The sequence below is a fragment of the Mesoplodon bidens genome (assembly GCF_964165515.1).
Source record: "Mesoplodon bidens genome assembly, chromosome: 3".
Taxonomy (NCBI): domain Eukaryota; kingdom Metazoa; phylum Chordata; class Mammalia; order Artiodactyla; family Ziphiidae; genus Mesoplodon; species Mesoplodon bidens.
Window position 1 is genome coordinate 175,726,757 of NC_138178.1, and position 18,393 is coordinate 175,745,149.

The 18,393-nt window shown below is 49.1% G+C and overlaps 1 protein-coding gene across 4 annotated transcripts in view; it reads left to right on the top strand.

The window, feature by feature from the left end:
* Positions 1-1,398: 1,398 nt before the first annotated feature.
* PPP2R5C (protein phosphatase 2 regulatory subunit B'gamma) overlaps positions 1,399-18,393 on the top strand; it is a 133,806-nt gene continuing 116,811 nt past the window's right edge. Inside the window, exons 1-3 of one of the 4 annotated variants that reach the window (XM_081230331.1) lie at positions 1,399-1,570; positions 2,522-2,587; positions 16,323-16,485. In XM_081230331.1, coding sequence (XP_081086457.1) covers positions 1,544-1,570; positions 2,522-2,587; positions 16,323-16,485 — 256 coding nt within the window. In that variant the 5' untranslated portion in view covers positions 1,399-1,543. The remainder of the gene's footprint in view (positions 1,571-2,521; positions 2,588-16,322; positions 16,486-18,393) is intronic. The other 3 variants (XM_081230333.1, XM_081230334.1, XM_081230335.1) reach the window with 3 other exon arrangements.

An 18,393-nucleotide genomic window follows, 5' to 3' on the forward strand; every position in this document is an offset into this window, starting at 1 on the left:
ATTTGTTTTAGAGAAACTATTAACCCACTTAAAAGACTAATCAAAAACCGTTTCTTCTGCACAAACAGCTGTTTGAGCCTGTGCAGTTTACCTGAGGATATTCTTCTAAAAGCACACATTCAGACACCTGCAGGCACAACTTACTTTCAGGACCTCTCACGACACTACTCACTTTAGATCTTTTTTTTCTCCTTTTAGCTTTCCCATGGCAGAGCCACACAGAATAATCGAACTGCTTTGCCTGGCGCCTTTCAAGAGTGAAAACTGGGGCCTAAGAGAACACAGTGGTTTCTAAGTGCCCCGTTAAGACTCAGCACCTAATCATCACGGGTGAGACACCAATGCTTCCCGCATGTGAAATCCGCTCACTCTTGGGAGTCTTAACACCTAATGTATTTCTGCACTAGACAGACTGTGGAAGTAGTGTATCCAAAAGTTAGCCTTCTTTCCGTGAAAACTCATCTCCCCAGAGCTATGAGCGAGGCGAAAGAAATCACGTGACTCCTGGTCATGATGCAGAGGTTTCCTCACATGGTTTATGATCAAACCAAATTAGAGACGAAAATAAAATCCCATTGGCTAAGCTGGAGCCTGATCTGTGGGGCGGGGCCAACAAGGCGGAGGCGGGCCTCGGAGGGCGGGCCGGACATCGGGGGCGGGGCAGACGGAGGAGGAGGCGGGGCAGCCTCAGTAGGTGGGGTCTAGCGGGAACCCGTGAAACCGCCGCTCGGGCGGCTGACTGGCCTCTTCAGCCGCTACCGGGCACTTTCGAGCTCGGCGAGCGCCGCGGCGGTGAGAGGACGAGGCCAGAGGTCGCCGTTTGCGCCCCGCCGGCTGTAGAAGTTGTAGCCATCCGTTTCAAACGTGCCTGTTTCACGCCTCACTTGCCCGCTGCTCTCTCCGTCCCGAACCTCCACAGCGGTCCCCGGTCTGTCGCCTCAGTTTGCAGCTCCAGGTTCCCTCCCCTAACTCGGCTCGGCACACCCTGCCGCCGCCGCCCCCGCCGCCCCCGCCGCCCCCGCCGCCCCCACCTGAGACCGACTCCAACCGGAGCGCGGCGGGGGAGATCGAGGCCGCGCAGGGGCGGGGATACAGGAGAGCGTTAGGGCACGTGAGGGCGCCTCGGCCAATGGCGGGGCGTCTGGAGGGCGGCGGGGCGGGGCCGGCGCGGGGGCGGTGCAGGCGGTGCAGGGGCGGGACCGCGGGCTAGGGGCGGGGCGGGGCAGAGGGCTGGGGGGCCAAGGGGGAGGGGGAGAGGAGGGCCGGGCCGGGGGAGGGGCGAAGAGTCGCCGCCGCCGCCGCCGCCGCCGCCGCCGCCGCCGCCGCCGCCGCCGCCGCCGCCGCCGCCGCCGCCGCCGCCGCCGCCGCCGCCGCCGCCGCCGCCGCCGCGAGCCTGGGAAAGGAGAACCGTGAGCAAGCGAACGACTCAGTCCCCGGGCGGCGGCGGTGGCGGCGGCAGCCGGTGGGGCGCGACGGCCGGGGTGGGGGAGCTGCTGCTGCGGGGGGCAGGCGGCGGGAGCGGCGGCGGTGGTCCGCACCAGCCATGCCGAATAAAAACAAGAAGGAGAAAGTGAGTCGGGTCCCGGGCCGCTGGACGGGCCGGGCGGGGAGGGCAAGGGACCGCGCGGAGGGCGGCGGGGAACTGCCCGGGAGCGGGGCCCGGCGGGGCTCAGGGGTCCTGCGAAAGCGGGGGCGCCTTCTGCCCGCTCCCGGGGTGGGGGCGGGGGGCGGCGGGGGAAGGCGGGTCGCGCCGGGGCCACGGAGCCCAGGCCGGGACGGGGATTCTGATGGCCCTGGTGGCGGCCGAGGTGGGGGGCGGCGTGGGTGCCCGCCCCGGGGCAGCGCGCGCGGTGGGCGTGAGGGCGCAGGTGGGGCCTCGCAGGTGGTTGACCCAGCCTCGCAGACGCCTGAGCAGGGACTCCAGGGGTGAGGGCGCAGGCGCCTATCAGGGACCCCCGGCCGGGGAGATGGGCAGCGAACGGACCCCGCTTAAGGCTTAGGAAGAATCGTCTGCCTTCCGGAGGGACGCTCTGGGGCTCTGAAATACTATTATTATCCTGGGTGGCGGCGGTGGCGATGCATGTGAGTGTGCTGCGTTTGCATTGGGGGGGGGGGTGTATGTTTTTGCTTCAGGTGGAGCTCTGTAGCGTTTCAGAATCACCCCAGAAATCCTCGCTCCCAGGGTTTAGGGTGGGAAGGAAAAAAAAGGATGTGGTGTGGATCTTTCAAGATGCTGAGAGCGCTGTATAAATGTGGGTTTACCTGTTTCTGCTTAAAGTTGTCAGTGCCAGGTAATGCAGACGAAGAAAACAAGGAGAATCTGAATTTGGGTGGGTGGGTGTCTCATCACAATATTGTATCTCTAAACCATATGATGTAGAATTTCTTGATAGTATTGATTAAAACTATCAAAAGTCATTGTTAAATTGTATAACTATTTGTAAAACTGCATTTTGGTTTATCTGATGTTTAGCAGTCTAAAAATTGAGAAGCCTAATTGATTCTGCTTTACGTTTCCCAGGAATCACCAAAAGCAGGGAAAAGTGGAAAAAGTTCAAAAGAAGGACAAGACATAATAGAATCAGAGGTAACTATTCTTAAATATTCACTTTCCATTTTTTCATGAACACCTTTTAACTTAGGGTAGAAAAAATGAGGGTGAGAAAACCTAGGGTCTTCTAAAATGTTTCCCTGTATGAGATTTTTTTCTAGTGTCTTTCATAATCCTCCATTTTAGTTATTTGGGTTTGTATGATTTGCCTTTGGGGAAATATGAATGCTTTAATGACAGTTGTGCGTATCTGTGCTGCTAGTATTTTTAAGTTCATCCCCCACCCCCCAATCTCAAATCTAGCAGCCCTCCGGTGGAGACTGGTTTCAGGGGCTCTCTCACACTGGAGTTGTTCAAGTTCCTATTAGTTTTCCCATCCTCCCTCTTCCTTTACAAGGGGCCGGGTCTCTCAGCAGCTCAACTTCTTTCTCCTGTCACCCTTGCTTTCCTGGATGCAGTCTCTGCTGCTCGTGCCCTGTGCTTTTCTCTGTTGATGTCTCATCCCCTTAGCCTCTTTCCCCAACAATGTTGGTATATTTTGGTTTATCTAGTTTTGCTATTTTTGTGCAATCTTCTATCATCTTTCACATTTTTTTTCTTGGTCTGTAGTGGCCAATTCTGACCACTTTTGCTTCTTGCCTTTGGGCTCATTGAGGAAACAGCTGGGATGCTCCATGGGGATTGTGTCTACCTGGTGGGATTGTGCTTTGATAGCATTTGCAGAGCCAGCACTTGGCTTTGCCTTTTCTTCCTTGTGACTAGTTGTTGAACTGGAGCACCATGGGCTACGGGTCCAGGAGCTGCATGGACCCAGGCAGAGCTAATAGGCCCTCTTGAATCACTGGTAGCAGAGAAGCTGCTTAATTTGGTGTCATAGTTCTCCAGAGCTGGATTGTTGAAGTCCTTAGTCTTATCACAGATGACAGTAATTTACAAGTGTCAGACCCTTTCCTATAAGCCAAATTAGAATAGCGTTCAATTCTGTCTGGCAAATAAGTTAACGGACCCGTTATCTGCAGTAGCCTTTTTTTCTTTTTTTTTTTTTTTAAGCCCCAGGTTATCTTTTCCTTATCATTTGGTACATTCTAAGCCTCCCTCCTCTTCAGGAGGTGGTTTATTCCAGCAAATCTGTTGCCCTCCCCAAAGCAAAAAACAGAAATCCGAAAGATTCCTTAAATATCAATATTTTTGTGCCAGTCTTTCCCTGCCATTTCTTTATAGCAGGCAGTCAAGTTTTACTGTGACATTCTTGCATTTGACTTGATTACTTCCTTGTCACTCTTTTGACTAAATTGATTTAAATGATATTGAATTGCTGTGCAAGGGTGTATGCCTTTTCTTTTCCCTTCTTTGGTTTATTGATCTTGCATTAAAACTGCTTAGATTTCCTAGTGCTCCCCCAAACCTTTCTTGCTCACATACCTGTCTCTCACTGTTCGTGTCACACACACAAAAATCAGTGTGTATGTTTCATTTATTCCTGTTTTAGTGGAAAGAACCTGGCTGTAAGGATGGGAAAATGTTAGGTTTGAATCTGAAGAAAACCTCTCAGTAACTCAAAGATACCAAAGCCAATGATAAGTAAAATGTGTGTTTAAGGTGGATTGGGTTCTTAGATGGTCAGTTGCTTAAGATTCTTGAGGTGTGGCCTGCAGTGTCTTGAGTGTGATGCCCCACTTGTCTTTTTGTATTTTTTCTAGCGCTACTGTCTAAGAGCTGGAGCTACAGAGCTTGAAATTACCACTGAAAAATACTGAAATGTTGGGCCCTTCACTACTTCCTCCTAAGGATCCCAGAGGCAACATGGCATATTAACAAGACAGTTGGCAGATCACTGTGTATATTTTGCAGGCGCACAAACTGAGGCACTTCCGCTCCTCCGAACTTGGAGTTGACCATTGCTTTTCCATTGTCTCTCTCACCTCAGTGTTCCTCTCTGTTCTTCATTTCTAGTCCCACCCCCTTACCAAGTGTGATGGACTCACGCAGGTGAATTAGACCATTACACACACTCTCTTCCTCTCCTGTCTGCTGATACGGCTCTGAACTCGAATATTTTAACCTGAACCGTTCACATAGGTCTGCAGTTCCTACACTGCTTTTCAGACCTTTCTGATGTCACGTCACCTTCACAGTCAGCGTTGGTTCAGGTTACCCTGTGGACACCCCTCTGTTAGGACAGTTAGCACATACAGGGCTGGACAGCCAGAGAGGTGCAGAGCAGGTGCTGGTCCCGGGCCGAGAAGTAATCCCAACAGAGAACACGTTAAAGAACGTGGCCTGCCGTTGACTTAAATAATACACCACTTCAAGTGTGGGGAAGGTCCTTATACAGAAGTCCTGGCCGGTGATAATCTGGCCTCAAGGAAAACAAAGGAGCAGGTGGCTAACATTGCAGACCACTTTGTGGTTAGGACAGGGGGACATTTGATGGCGTGGGTTTTTAGCAAGAATTCCTGCAGTAAAGGATAGAGTGCTTCAGCCAGGGGCTTAGTAAATAAAATGCTGATGGCCATAAATGATGGCACCTAACTTCTGTGGCCCTATTTCCTCATCCCTAAAACGACTTGGTGAGTTTCAGGTTTGGCCATTTTTAAGTATATGGGATAGATTAGGTGTGACCTCTCTTGAAAGTTTTCCCTGCAAGGTATCTGGCAGGATATGTCTTCCCATGTAACAGAATGCCATTAAAAGTCGTAACTGCTGCTGCGCAACTTTTGTCTTTTGGTAGAAACTCCTATTCCTTGAACGATGTGTATTGGAACATCTTTCTTTGCTTTTTTTCTCTTTCACATAGAATGTTTAATGTTTGATTTGCTTATCTATACGTGTCCTGGGAATCTGTTTCCGCCCAGTACATGCTGCTGGTTTATTTCATAGCACACTTTTAAGGCGTGAGGATGCAAATGGGCTCACAAGTAACTTGACCTTGGAAAACTGTGGAGATTGAGAGAGGGAACTCATCTTTGAGCAGCTGTTCTCAGTGCAACATTCAAATCTGTAGAAACATAGCTAGGCTCATTGGATGAACATTTAGAATCCTAGTAAATTGCTCAGAGATTCCTAAAGTCCATTTTAGAGGATCAGACCATGCAACCGTGGTTTTTGATACCGTTATTTTAATTTGTGTACTGTGTCCAAAGTTACGTTTTAAAAAGTGTTCGTGCTTTTTGTAAAGTGATTCGTTGTAAGCACATTAAAGGTCGTTCGAGTGTTGTTCTCCAGTTGTGTATCTTACTTATCCTGCTTCAGCTTAGTTTTGTTTGAAAGTCTCTACAGCAACTCTTACATAATATCTGTTGCTGAAAGGAAAGCTGAACAATCCTCTCTCCAACTTGTTAGCTTATTTTGACCCCTTCCACCTTTAGTAATAACTTTTCTTTCTCTTTATGACCTATCCGTTTACATTCCCCTGCCCCTTGCCCCCAGGGTTCCGGAGACAGGGAGCCAGGCTAGCTGGGGTCTCATTGGTGTCAGTGGTGGAGTTGTGTCTTAGAAATTTAAACTGAAATTTTAGAAATATTTAGTAATTCATCTAGTAATAACAGTAACACACGTTACATGTCAGTGGGAATAACATTTTTATGAAAGACACCTTTCCATGAAACATTTTTGTCTCCAGTCACGTGACTCTGTAGCAGGCGTTTTAAGCCTTGTGAGTAGGAGGAGGACGAGGAAGTGGCTGTGTTGCTTGTGGGTTTTCTGGGGAGGCGGCCGTGACTGTCCCCTCCCGAGAAGAGAGTCCCCGACTCCTGTCCCCAAACACCAAAAGCTTCTGTCTGGAGGCTGAATTCTGCGCTCAGGCTCTCGCTGGGGGCCTCCCGGGCCCCTTTTCCCATCGTTCTCTTCCCGACTTTTTCCAATACAGCCCTAAACTGGACTCCGGTGAAACGCAGAGAGGACTGAAAGGAATAGTACTCTAAAAACTTTTGTGATGGGACTTCCCTGGCGGTCCAGTGGTTCACTGTGCGCTTCCACTGCCGGGGGTACAGTTTTGATCCCTGGTCAGGGAACTAAGATCCCTCATGCCATGCAGCCAAAAAAAAAAAAAAAAAAAGAAACTTTTTTGAAATTCTTACGTAATTATTTTATAGGAAATGGGAGTTCCCGGCTTTTAATTGCCATTCTTCCAGTCAGTCCCATCATCTTTGCTTAGAGCCATGGTGTTCAGAAAGGGTGGCTCTGCGGAGAGGACAGTCAGCTGCTAACTGGGAGGACTTGGGTCCGGAGGTGCCGTGAGCTCGCTGTCCTCAGGGGAGTGAGGCTTCCCTGAGCCGCCCCCTCTTTGGCACCCACTCCTGCCCTGCGCTACAAGCTGGACGCTTGGTAGGCCCTGAGTGTCTCCCACGGGTGACACCGCTGCCCTGGAGCAGCAGCCCACCCTCGGCACCATGGCCAGGTGTTACCTGTGGGGCTGCCCTGTGGTCCTGTGCATGTTCCCCAGCATCCTTGGTCAGCCCCACTAGATGCCAGTAGCTCCCCGTCCCCTCCAGTGGTGACAACCAAAAGTGCCTCTCAATGTTGCTCGGTGTCTCCTGGAAGGCAAAATGGCCCCGTGTTGCAACCACTGCTCTAGAAAGGTCCCTCCACAGAGCATGTACACTTGCTTGCGAATCACGCCTGGCACGTGTTCGTGAGAAGAGCAGTGCTGCTCAAACAAAAGGGACATCAAAATTCATGAGGGTTCCAAAGAGCTCTCATCTAGGTGGGCTGTAGCTTTCAGGTGTTTTTCATATTAGAAACTAAAATTGAAATTTTTAAAATATGCATTAATTCATCTAATAACAACACACCCATTACACGTTAACATAAATAGAGTCTTTTTATGAGAAAACTATTTGCAAGAGTTCACTGAAAAAATGGCATTGCTCTATATTTTTGCAAATCTCTTTAATGTCTGGCTTAATAAAAGACAGCTGGCCTCTCAAGTCTGCATCTGCATTCAGTCTGTTTTGATACTACATGTCTGGTAGCCTGCGAAAAATCAACATAACGATGGTTATAAAGGCAAAGCGTGTCTTAGTGTTATCATAAAAATAGTAGATCCCAGAAGGGGCCTAAGGGACCCCACTTTGAGAACTGTTGTAGAATACTTTTTCCCATCCTCTTTCTTGCTTATCTGAACCCTTTCATCTTTTTAGCTCCAACTCAAGTTCATTTTTTCTAAAATTTAAAGGAAGGTTTTTCTCACCATCTTGGAGCATATTTTTTCCATATTTTCAGTTTGAATAGCAGTTATTTGCTGCACCAATTATTTATTATGTATAGTGCCTTGGACAGCTTTTATTTACCTGTGATTTGCCTCCCTAACTAGACAGAGACCTTGAGGACAGCACTTTAACTTGATTCGTCTTTGCACTAATACGCCGTACATATTAGGGCCTGGTGTCAAGAGGTGTTTGTTGGTGCTTTTGAAAGTGCTCAGGAAGAAGGAGAGCTTCAAATCACTCAGCTTGCTGGGTTTTTTCTGATACTGTAAATTTGAAAGAAGAAAAGTCTCTCTTGTTAAGAGGCTTATTGCTTTATCACCTCTTTGATCCTCTAAGGGAATTTTAATGCAGAATTTTCATTCAGTGTAATTTGTTTCAAATAAATAGCATTATACCAAAGCAGAAGATTATAGTATTAGGTCTTTTCCTAATGTTTCTATTTTTTTTTGTAAAATTTTAAGAAGAGTACAGTTGACCCTTGGATAACATGGGGGTTAGGGGTGCCAACCGTTTGCACAGTCAAAAATCCCAGTAAAACTTAGAGCTGGTCCTTCATATCCATGGTTCCTCCGTATCTGTGGTTCTACGTCCAGGGATTCAACTAACCTCGGACCACGTAGTACTGTACTACGTATTTACTGAAAAAAAGCCATGTCTCAGTGGACCCGTGCAGTTCAAACCTATGCTGGTTAAGGGTCAACTGTATTTTATTTTTGTTTTTCGTTTGCTTTTACGTACCACCAGAGGTCAGTGGTAAAAAGCATAGTGTCATGAGGCCTTATTCTAATTAAAGCATTTCAAAATAGGGTTTCCATGTAAATACAAGGTTTCCATATGATGTTTGGTACTTTATCTTTTTTTTAATATTTATTTATTTTTTGGCTGCATCAGGTCTTAGTGGTGGCCTGTGGGCTCTCTAGTTGTGGCCCGCGGGTCCAGAGTGCACGGGCTTAGTTGTTCCGCAGCATGAGGGATCTCAGTTCCCCGACCAGGGATCAAACCTGCGTCTCCTGCATTGGAAGGTGGATTCTTAATGACTGGAGCACCAGGGAAGTCCCTGTCTTTCTTATTTTAATTTTATTTTGGGAGTATTTCTCAGCAGAACATAATACATGTTTATAAGTTATGTGTGTATATACACACACAGAAATATGTGTGTGTGTGTATATATATATATATATATATATATATATATATACATACATACATAGAGAGAGAGGGAGAGAAAGGTTTGTTTTGAGCATCTCTCCTGTGCAAGCACTGGTAAGATAAAGAGTGTGCTATTGTCCTTACTCGTGAAAAACTGTTTTCTGTTACTTGTGACGTGTCATATCTGTTGAGCTTAGACATTCAGGAGACTTGGGAGTAACTTGGCCCCCCCAGTCAGTCACACTTGCAGCTGCTGAATAGATGTGACAAGATGGAGCACATTCTTGTAAAGAGCCACCTGGAGCTTTGAGTGAGGAAATCAGATGTTTGAAAGCATCTGAGCAAACACAGGATCGCCATTAAATTGTGGAGTTCCTGAGTGCGTGTTGGATGTGGCGTGTGTGTAGCAGGTAAAGCTGGCAGGTAAGATCAGTCAGCATCCCTGTCCCTCTTAAATAAAAGCTCCGTTACGTGATGTGTAATTCTAGAAAGAGTCCTTCCAGTGACTTATGTGAAATCATGTAAAGTGTTCCGGTTCATGGAAGCAGCTCCGAGCGAATGCAAGGCTTGAGCCCTGCCCCACAGTGGTGGCGAGGTTTCCCCCTGCATGTGGGGAGCTGGGAGAGTCAGTCTGCACCTGCATGTCATGGGGACACTTTCCTAAGTCACAGGGAAAATTCCTCTGACAGATCGCAGCTCGAGGAAGTCTTCAGTGTTTCCTTGAATGTTGGGCACCTTCCCAGGTCAGGGAGTGATGCCATCTGGTTTGGCCCAGCATTTTGGTAACAGCCTTGCGTCTTGCTGTCAGTCTGTCGTGTGGAGCGGAGACTCCCCGGGCCCTGCTTCTCCCTCAGGTTTGAGAGCGGCCGATGCTGGGAAGGGCTGCTTCCCAAACGCCGGCGACAGTGTCATCTTCTTCTTCTCCACCTGGGGGAGTGAGAGAACCGGCCTAGAAATTTAACTCTCCAAGCGGGGGAGGAAGAAAAGCTTTGTTAGTTGGAAGACTTTGCGTTTTCCTTTATCATAAGTGTTTTTTAAAGATGAACTTGAGCATGGCTCTAAAGGGGCGTTAGCTCCTACCTAAAGCTGGCTTTGCGCAGTGGGTACCTGGCGGCTCTGAGGTGCTGGACCTGTGCCATCGAAGAGGTTAGTTAGCCTTTAGCCACACGCGGCTGTCTAAGTTAATGAAAAATACATTAGATTGAGAAATTCAGTTCCTTGGTCACGCTAGCCACATTTCAAGTGCCCAGTGGCCACACGTGGCCAATGGCTCCCCTGCTGGACAGCAGATAGGGAGCATTTCCCACTTCGCAGAAAGTTCTACTGGACAGAGCTGCCTTAGACCCTAGCAGTAGCTTCCAAAATAACTCTAATGTGAGCACACTGAACTGAACTTTGTTAGCTATCACTCTTCTTAATATGAAATATCAAATTTAAGATTAAATTTAAGAGAAAAGAAGACATATAAATTGGCAAAAGAGAAGGAAATGGGTAAAATAGGGTAAAGAGGCAGGTGAGAAGGGGCTTTGGTGGTGAGGTGGGAAGGAGGCCCTGCTTACCACTTGGTCCAGGACCTGCCTACGTTCTAAAGACCCACACCGGAAACACAGAGGAGGCCACGCCAGTCCCCACAGGAGTGGACCCAGAGAGGCCCCAGGGAGACAGCCACCTTGTCTGTCTGCTTCTCGTCTTTCTTTTTCGACATCTATCTTTACGGGGGGTGGGGGGGGCCATCAGAACACACATGGTTTAAAAAAGAAAATAGTGCGAAGTCTGTACTTTCCCGTTTCACTTGATCCACTCTGAGCCCTGCATCACAGAGCAAACCTCTCTGGACTGTTCTGGTTTGCTCCAGATCGCACCGGACGCGGTACGGTGTGGTCAGAGGGAGAGGATGGGCTCTGTAGTGGGAGGGAACCTTCCCTCTCCCAGAGTCATCTTCCTCCCTTCATCTGGCCTTTCTCCTCCCTCCCTCCCTTCCTTCCTTTCTTTCCTCCCTCCCTCCCTGACTTCATTCCCTCCTTCCTTCCTTCCTTCATTCCTTTTTTTTTTTGACACATTGCCTTATTTTATTCAAAAACTAGTCTGCTCATACATGGTCCAAGAACACCAAAATAATAAAGCAAATATAATCACATGTGAAAGATTGGTCTTCAAACATCATAGCCAATGATGCCACGCTTGCCTGTGATCTCGCCGGCATGAAACCACGTCCACACCTCAGTGGCCACCAAACCATCCAGCAGAGCTTCCTTAACTGTGAGCTGTTTGAAGCTACCGGTTTGAGCACCACTGACAATTTTTTTCAAGCTCTGCATAGCTGTAGGGATCTCAGCAGGGGTTGGAGGGACCAGCTCAACCTTGGCATAGTGCCAAAGTATGGCCAATCAAGGCTTCAAGTAAGTCACAGCAATGTCGACCAGCGCTGGGGCCTTTTCCGCGAGGTTACGGACAAACTGGGCTGTGGTTCTAGGACAGAAAGTCCGTCGCCCTGACTGGCCGGCTGAATGGTCATTCTCTTTCACGTTGCAGGCTTCCCTTCAGTAGATTCACTCACTCATAGTCATCCAGCAGGTACGTTCTGAGGTCCTACTATGTGCGAGCGCCATCGCAGGTGCTGGGGGTTCAGCACGGGACACAGCAGGGCCCCTGCCCTCAAGCAGTTGGTGTGCTGTGTGCACTCGTGTTTCCAATTTCTCCACATCCTCCCTAACACTTGTTTTCCTCTTTTTCTTAAATTATAGCCACCCTAGTGGGTGTGAAGTGTTATGTCATCGTTTGCCTAACGGCTAAAGGTCTTTAGCATCTTTTCATGTGCTTATTGGCCATTTGTATATCTTCAGAGAAATGTCTGTTCAAGTTCTTTGCCAGGTTTTTTTTCCCCGGATGCACTGGGTCTTTGGTGCTGCGCGCGGGCTTTCTCTAGTTGCGGCAAGCGGGGGCTACACTTCATTGCGGTGCACGGGCTTCTCATTGTGGTGGCTTCTCTTGTTGCGGAGCATGGGCTCTAGGTGCGCGGGCTTCAGTAGTTGTGGCCCGCGGGCTCTAGAGCGCAGGCTCAGTAGTTGTGGCGCACGGGCTTAGTTGCTCCGTGGCATGTGGGATCTTCCCGGACCAGGGCTCGAACCCGTGTCCCCTGCATTGTCAGGCGGATTCTTAACTACTGCGCCACCAGGGAAGCCCCCTTTGCTAGTTTTTTAAATGGGTGTTTGTCTTTCTGTTGTTGGAGTTCTTAACGCAGGCATACCTTGTTTTACTGCGCTTCACTTTGTTGTACTTTGCAGATACTGGTGTTTTTTTTTAATAAACTGAAGGTTTGTGACAACCCTGTGCCGTCAGATGATGGTTGGCATTTTTTAGCAATAAGGTATTTTTTAATTAAGGTATGTACACTTTTTTAGACGTAATGCTATTGCACACTTAATAGACTACAGTATAGTGTAAACATAACTTTTATATGCCCTAGGAAACCAAACACTTCCTTTATTGTGATGTTTGCTTTATTGCAGTGGTCTGGAGCAGGACCTGGAATTTCTCCAGTATCTCTGATATTGCCTGTATATTCTGGGTACTAGACCCTTATTACAAAACTTGCAGATATTTTCTCCCATTCCATGGATTGTCTTTTCACTTTCTTAATAAAAAGTGTCTTGTGTGTCTTTTTGATGCACAAAAGTTTTAAATTTTTATTAATTTTTATTTATGATTTTTCTTTTGTTGCTTGTGCTTCTGGTGTTATATCTAAGAAACCACTGTCAAATCCAAGGTCATGAAGATTTACCTCTGTATTCTCTTAAGAGTTTTATGGTTTTAGCTCTTATATTTAGGTCGTGGATATGACTGGTCATTGATCCGTTTTGAGTTAATTTTTGTTTATGTGTGAGGTAGGGATTCCCTCCCCCCCCCATTTCATTCTTTTGCACGTGGTTATCCAGCTGTCCCAGCGTCATTGGTTGAAGAGACTGTTCTTTTCCCATTGAGTGGTCTTGGCTCTTAATTCTGTTCCACTGATCTATCTGCATGTCTGTCCTCATGCCAGTACCACACTGCTTTGATGGAAAGGCATGCCGCTACGGGGTTTCAGCTACCTGGTTAGTGTGATACAGATAAAGCAGCCGTGGAGGGGGCGGGAGATGCGTGAGTTCCGACTCCTCGCCTCGTTCGTGTGGAATCGCCACCCGGCTGCCGCAGCCGCAGCCCCTTCACAATTGGGCTTATTTCTACCCGTTTCCCCTGCCACATTGGTGACTTGTCCCACCATCCGCCATCTGCGGGAGCCCGGGTTCCCAGAGACACCTCCCCATCCACGCGCCTCCGCTTCCGCGTCTTGACCTCCTGTCTAGACAACCAGAAAAGCCTTCTTGTGGGCCCTTCGGCTTCCACACCTGAGCCTGAAAGCCTTTTAAAAAGGGAAAGCTTTTTGTGTCATCGCCCCGCCCGAACGCTCTCCATGGCTTCCAGCTCTTTCAGATAGAGTGCGGCTCCTTAGCCTAGGCGCCTGGGGCCGCGCCGGCCTCGGCCTCGCCTCGCCTGAACGCGGGCTCTCAGTGCCGCGCGCGTCCACGTACGCAGACGCACGCAGACGCACATGCGCACGTGCGCGCGCACCCACACGTAGAGCTCCTCCCTTGCGCGTCTTCGCGCGTCCTCAGAGCAGCCCTGCGACCGTGAGGTGCGTCAGCGTGCTGTCGGGGCCCGGGCAGCGCCGTGTCCCTCAGGGAACCGGCCCGCACGGTGTCACAGCCGGACAGCCCCGCCCCCACCCCCAGCTAAGGGTCCCTGTGCGGGGGCGTCCCCTCGGGGTGGGCAGAGGGACGGAGTTACAGCTGAGGGGGCCAGGAGCGACGCCTGGGCGGCGGGGAGGGCCTCGCCAGGACCGGAGTGTGGAGAGCGGGCCGCCAGGCCCAGCCCGAGCAGGGAGGTGGTGACGTCGGTTGCGGGAGTTTGGAGACAGCCCTTAAGCTGGAGGGGGTGGTGGAGCCAGGTTTTCTTTGCTAGACGCTCACTGTGCCTGTCCCGTCCCGTCCCGTCCCGTCCCGAGGAGAGCGCTCTGGAGGGAGGCCAGAGGGAGAGGCGGCAGGTGTTCGGGTAACTGTGTGTTGTCCCGGGCGTTGGAAGCCTTACCTCAGCGTGTGCCCTGTGGTGGCTGTCGATACCCCTGGACTCGGTCTGCTCTGTGTATTGGCCAGATCCCCCAGTCCTAGTGCAAAAAGCTTTGTTCGGTAAGACGCACAGTCCATTCTCCTGTCTGGGTAGGAGCAGCGGTGGAGCTGCTTTTGCTCATGTTTGTACCCAGCTGTTTGTCACGGTCATTATGTGTATAGCCCTGGATTCGGCATTACAGGAGAATAAAGAGGAAACAGACTTCAATGTGCAGGACGTGTGTGTATGTAACAACGTTGGAAACGAGTACGTCTCCTAGGAGGGGCTGTTGGAGACTGTGGAGTAACCGCTGGGGCTTTCTGGGGGCGTCTAGAGAAAGCTGTGCAGGATGGTTTTCACGTGGGGAATTCCGTGGAGAAGGAGAGTTATGGACGGTGTTTGTAAGGAAGAAAGGCCTGTGCTTTCATGATTAGGTGGAAAGAAGGACAGACATCATGGTCAGAGCCCGAGAAAGCGCATTTTGAGGAAGGGACTGTTGGCTGCAGGAGAAAAGGGAGCCAGGCCCTGGCTCGCGGTTCGGAGTCCTGTCTGTGCGGGTCAGTAACGGCACTTTGGAAAACTCTTCCCAGATATTCTTAAGCACCTTATTAAAAAACAAAGCAGCTCTCACTTCTTAGTAAAAATCCCATTCAAGGATGAGAGCCTATAGTTGGGGGCTCAAGTCAGTGTGTCTCTTTGGCGCTGTGTCATCGGAAGGGGCTTGGCAGGTTCGTGTTTCTAGGACGAGTTTGATGGGCTTCTTAAAAGAGCCTGTGTGCACATACAGAGTCCATCCCTGGGCAGACAGGAGGGTGTGGGAGGAGGGAGTGTGTTGCACAAAGTATCTTGACAGCGGACACTCACCTTGGCTGTCAGCCGTCACTGCTGGGGCCGATCACAGCCAAGCTACACAGGGCTCCTGGGCAGGCTCGACCCGTGAGCCTGCACGGATGACAGGGGACCCCCTGGCTCTGCTGCATGTGCCCTCACACTCATCCACCGCCTCTGCTTGAGTGTTGGCAATGTTCCTCACCTTGCGTGTCAACTGCATGTCGTGGGACAGCCTAGTTGTCACGGAGCAGTCTGGAGATGAGCGCACTGAATCTGGAGCCTGGAGACGAATGCAAGGAAAGAGGCTAGAAACAAGAGCATTTCCTATTGCTCAAGAGGAAAGCGCCTTTCTGTAGCCTTTACTGGTTTTTGAGGGCTGAATGTGGGCAAACAGGGAAAGCTGTCATTTATAAGGTATTCAACTATACTAGTTGCTTGTTGGTGCTGTACAAAGGACCACAAACTTAATGGCTTAAAAGAACACAAGCTCATTATCTTACAGTTCTGGAGGTCAGAAGTCTGAAATGGGCTGAAATTAAGGTGTCAGCCTGGCCAGTCCTTTCTGGAGGCTCTAGAGGAGAATCGTTTCCTAGCCTTTTCCAACTTCTAGAGGCCACCTGCACTCTTTGGCTCAGGGCCCCTTCCTCTGTCATCAAAGCCAGCAGCATAGCATCTTCCATCCTCTGACCTCTGCTTCGTTGCCTCCTTGCCTTCTCTTGTCTCGCAAAGACCTGTGTGAATACGTGGGGCCCTTCCTGATAACCCAGGATCATCTGCCATCCCAGGATCCTTAACCTCATCATACCTGCCAAGTCCCTTTTGCCAAGTGAGGAAACATATTCATAGGATCCAGGAATTAGGATGTGAACATCTTTGGAGGGTCACTATCATCAACCTATAAGTAAGAAGTTTGAAAGAAGATACGGGAAATTAGGTATATCTGTGAAGTCTCTTGAAATGTAGCATTGGTAGGGTGGGATGTAGCCTCAGGCTCCAGCAACTATAAAGGGTTAAGTTGTTTACAGTAGCGTGAAGGAGACTATCCCAGAGCAAAACTTGCATTTAAAAATTTTTTTATTTTATTTATTTATTTATGGCTGCGTTGGGTCTTCGTTGCTGCACGTTGGGTCTTAGTTGCAGCGAGCGGGGGCTGCTCTTGTTGCGGAGCACAGGCTCTAGACACGCAGGCTTTCAGTGGTTGTGGCATGTGGGCTCCGTAGTTGTGGCTCTTGGGCTTAGTTGCTCTGCGACATATGGGATCTTCCCGGACCAGGGCTCAAATCCGTGTACCCTGCGTTGGCAGGCGGATTCTTAACCACTGTGCCACCAGGGAAGTCCAAAACTTGCATTTTTATGTGTATTTTTTGCCTATGCTAATTGTGCTATAAAATACAACCATTTGATGTACTCATTTGTTTTTGTTTTCATTTTGGAAACAGATTCCCAGCAGGAAAAACAACCTTGTTGCTGCCCCGTCTGCAGTATCTAGTAAAATAAAAGTGCCAGCCCCTCAGCCCGTAGTGAAGAAAGACAAACGGCAAAATTCTTCCAGGTGTAGCGCCAGCAATAATAGAGAACTTCAAAAACTACCATCTTTAAAAGGTAATTTTTATTATTCATCTTTCAAAAGTTAAAAGTTTCCCCATTTAGGGGAAAGAGTAACCTTTTGATAGTTTGCTAGTTTCTTGTACCTTTGCTGTGTTTAAGTTCTGTAGGGTTATTTTTTTTTTCTTTATTCAGTTTTTTTAGATTGAATGTCACTAACTTAACCAACTAATATTTCAAATTCCAGAGCTATTTAAGATAAAAATGTAATCATGGGTACATTACAGGTACAAAACACTTCAAAAAAACACACACGCAGAGCAAAGACTTTAAATCTTTTCCTGTTAATTGTAATTAAGCTAGCCAATTTTCTTTTAAGTAATTCTCCTCTTTCATTTGTCTTAGAACTCCAGAAATTCAGAAAGGAGTAACTACAAGTAGAGTAATTGTAAAAGCTGTGGTAGAAGCTCTTCATTATTCTGGTGTTGGGGAAGTGAGGGCTATAACGATAGTCCTCTATGGACTTTCTCCTTGTGAGTCATTGGGGGAGTACCTCTACCCAGGGTTTCCTACTTGAGACTAGTCAGGGGACGGTGCTCTTTGCTTCAAACTTCCCCCCAAACCGCACAGCCACCCCTTTCCGTCTGAGGGTGTTCAACCCCTAAAAGTGCTCCTCTAGGAGATCTTGAAGTACATAAAACCTTATTGGGGAAATAGGGTAAGGACCCCAAAATCAAATGTGAACCTCTGAACACTTTTTTTTTTTTTTGCGGTACGTGGGCCTCTCACTGTTGTGGCCTCTCCCGTTGCGGAGCACAGGCTCCGGACGCGCAGGCCCAGCGGCCATGGCTCCCGGGCCCAGCCACTCCGCGGCATGTGGGATCCTCCCGGACCGGGGCAAGAACCCGTGTCCCCTGCATCGGCAGGCGGACTCTCAACCACTGTACCACCAGGGAAGCCCTGAACACTTTTATGTTTACTAAAATATAAGACTAGTGTAATGAAACATCAGACAATTTTCATACCTTAAATTCATAGCAGTGGGTCTTCTACAGTTAATTTTCATCACGTATGAACTTGGAGCAGGAAGCTTGTCATCTCTACAGGTGTATTCCAGCGCCTTCCGCACTGCAGGGCAGAGAGCCAGAGCTCAGTGCGGGTGTCCGGGATTGATGGACAGGGGGAGGGGTAGATGGAGAGAGGGAGGGGTGGAGGGCTGGAGTAGTGGATAGAGGGAGGGACTTGTGGATTCACGGATGCATTTCTGGCCCCTCACTTGCTAGGAATCCAGGCTCTCCTCTCGCTGCATTTTGCAGAGTTTGTATCTGGCTTACATTTGGTTTAGCTCTGTAGTAGATGACATGCATGCTAGGTCATTTTTGAGGAGTCTCCCCCTCCCAGATAGTCCATACCTTTCTGATGCTATTCATTCATTCATCAGATATTGTGTGGGACACCTGGAAACGGGCCCTGCTCTAGGTTCGGGGGGGACCACATCAAACAAAACCAAGAGCCTGCTCTGCCGGGGCCAGCACCCTCCCCCACCGGCCTGCTGTAACTCCTCCCCAGTGCCCCGAGGAGGCCCAGCCGGAACACTCAAATGTCTGGGGTGGAAAAGGCTTCCCGTAGCTATTGCTGAGCCTTCAGGGTCCAGGCCCTGTCCCTAGTGCCCATCAGGGATGTGCTTTGCCAGGCAAAGGAGCACACCCACATATCCAGAATTTCACGCTGGTCGAGGCGTGCCCCTCACCGGCCTTGTTTGGTGCATGTTTCTTGGCTGTTCCAAGATACTGGTGCCTCTTTATGCATGTGTGAAAGTAATTTTGTCTGGTTCAGGAAAAAAAAGGAATTGGTTGGAATTGCATTAACTGGGGGAAGATTCATGTTTTTATGTTACTCTTTTTCCATCTAGGAACCTGGTGCATCACCTCCATTTTTCGGGTCTTGTTTTCTGACTTTTTATAA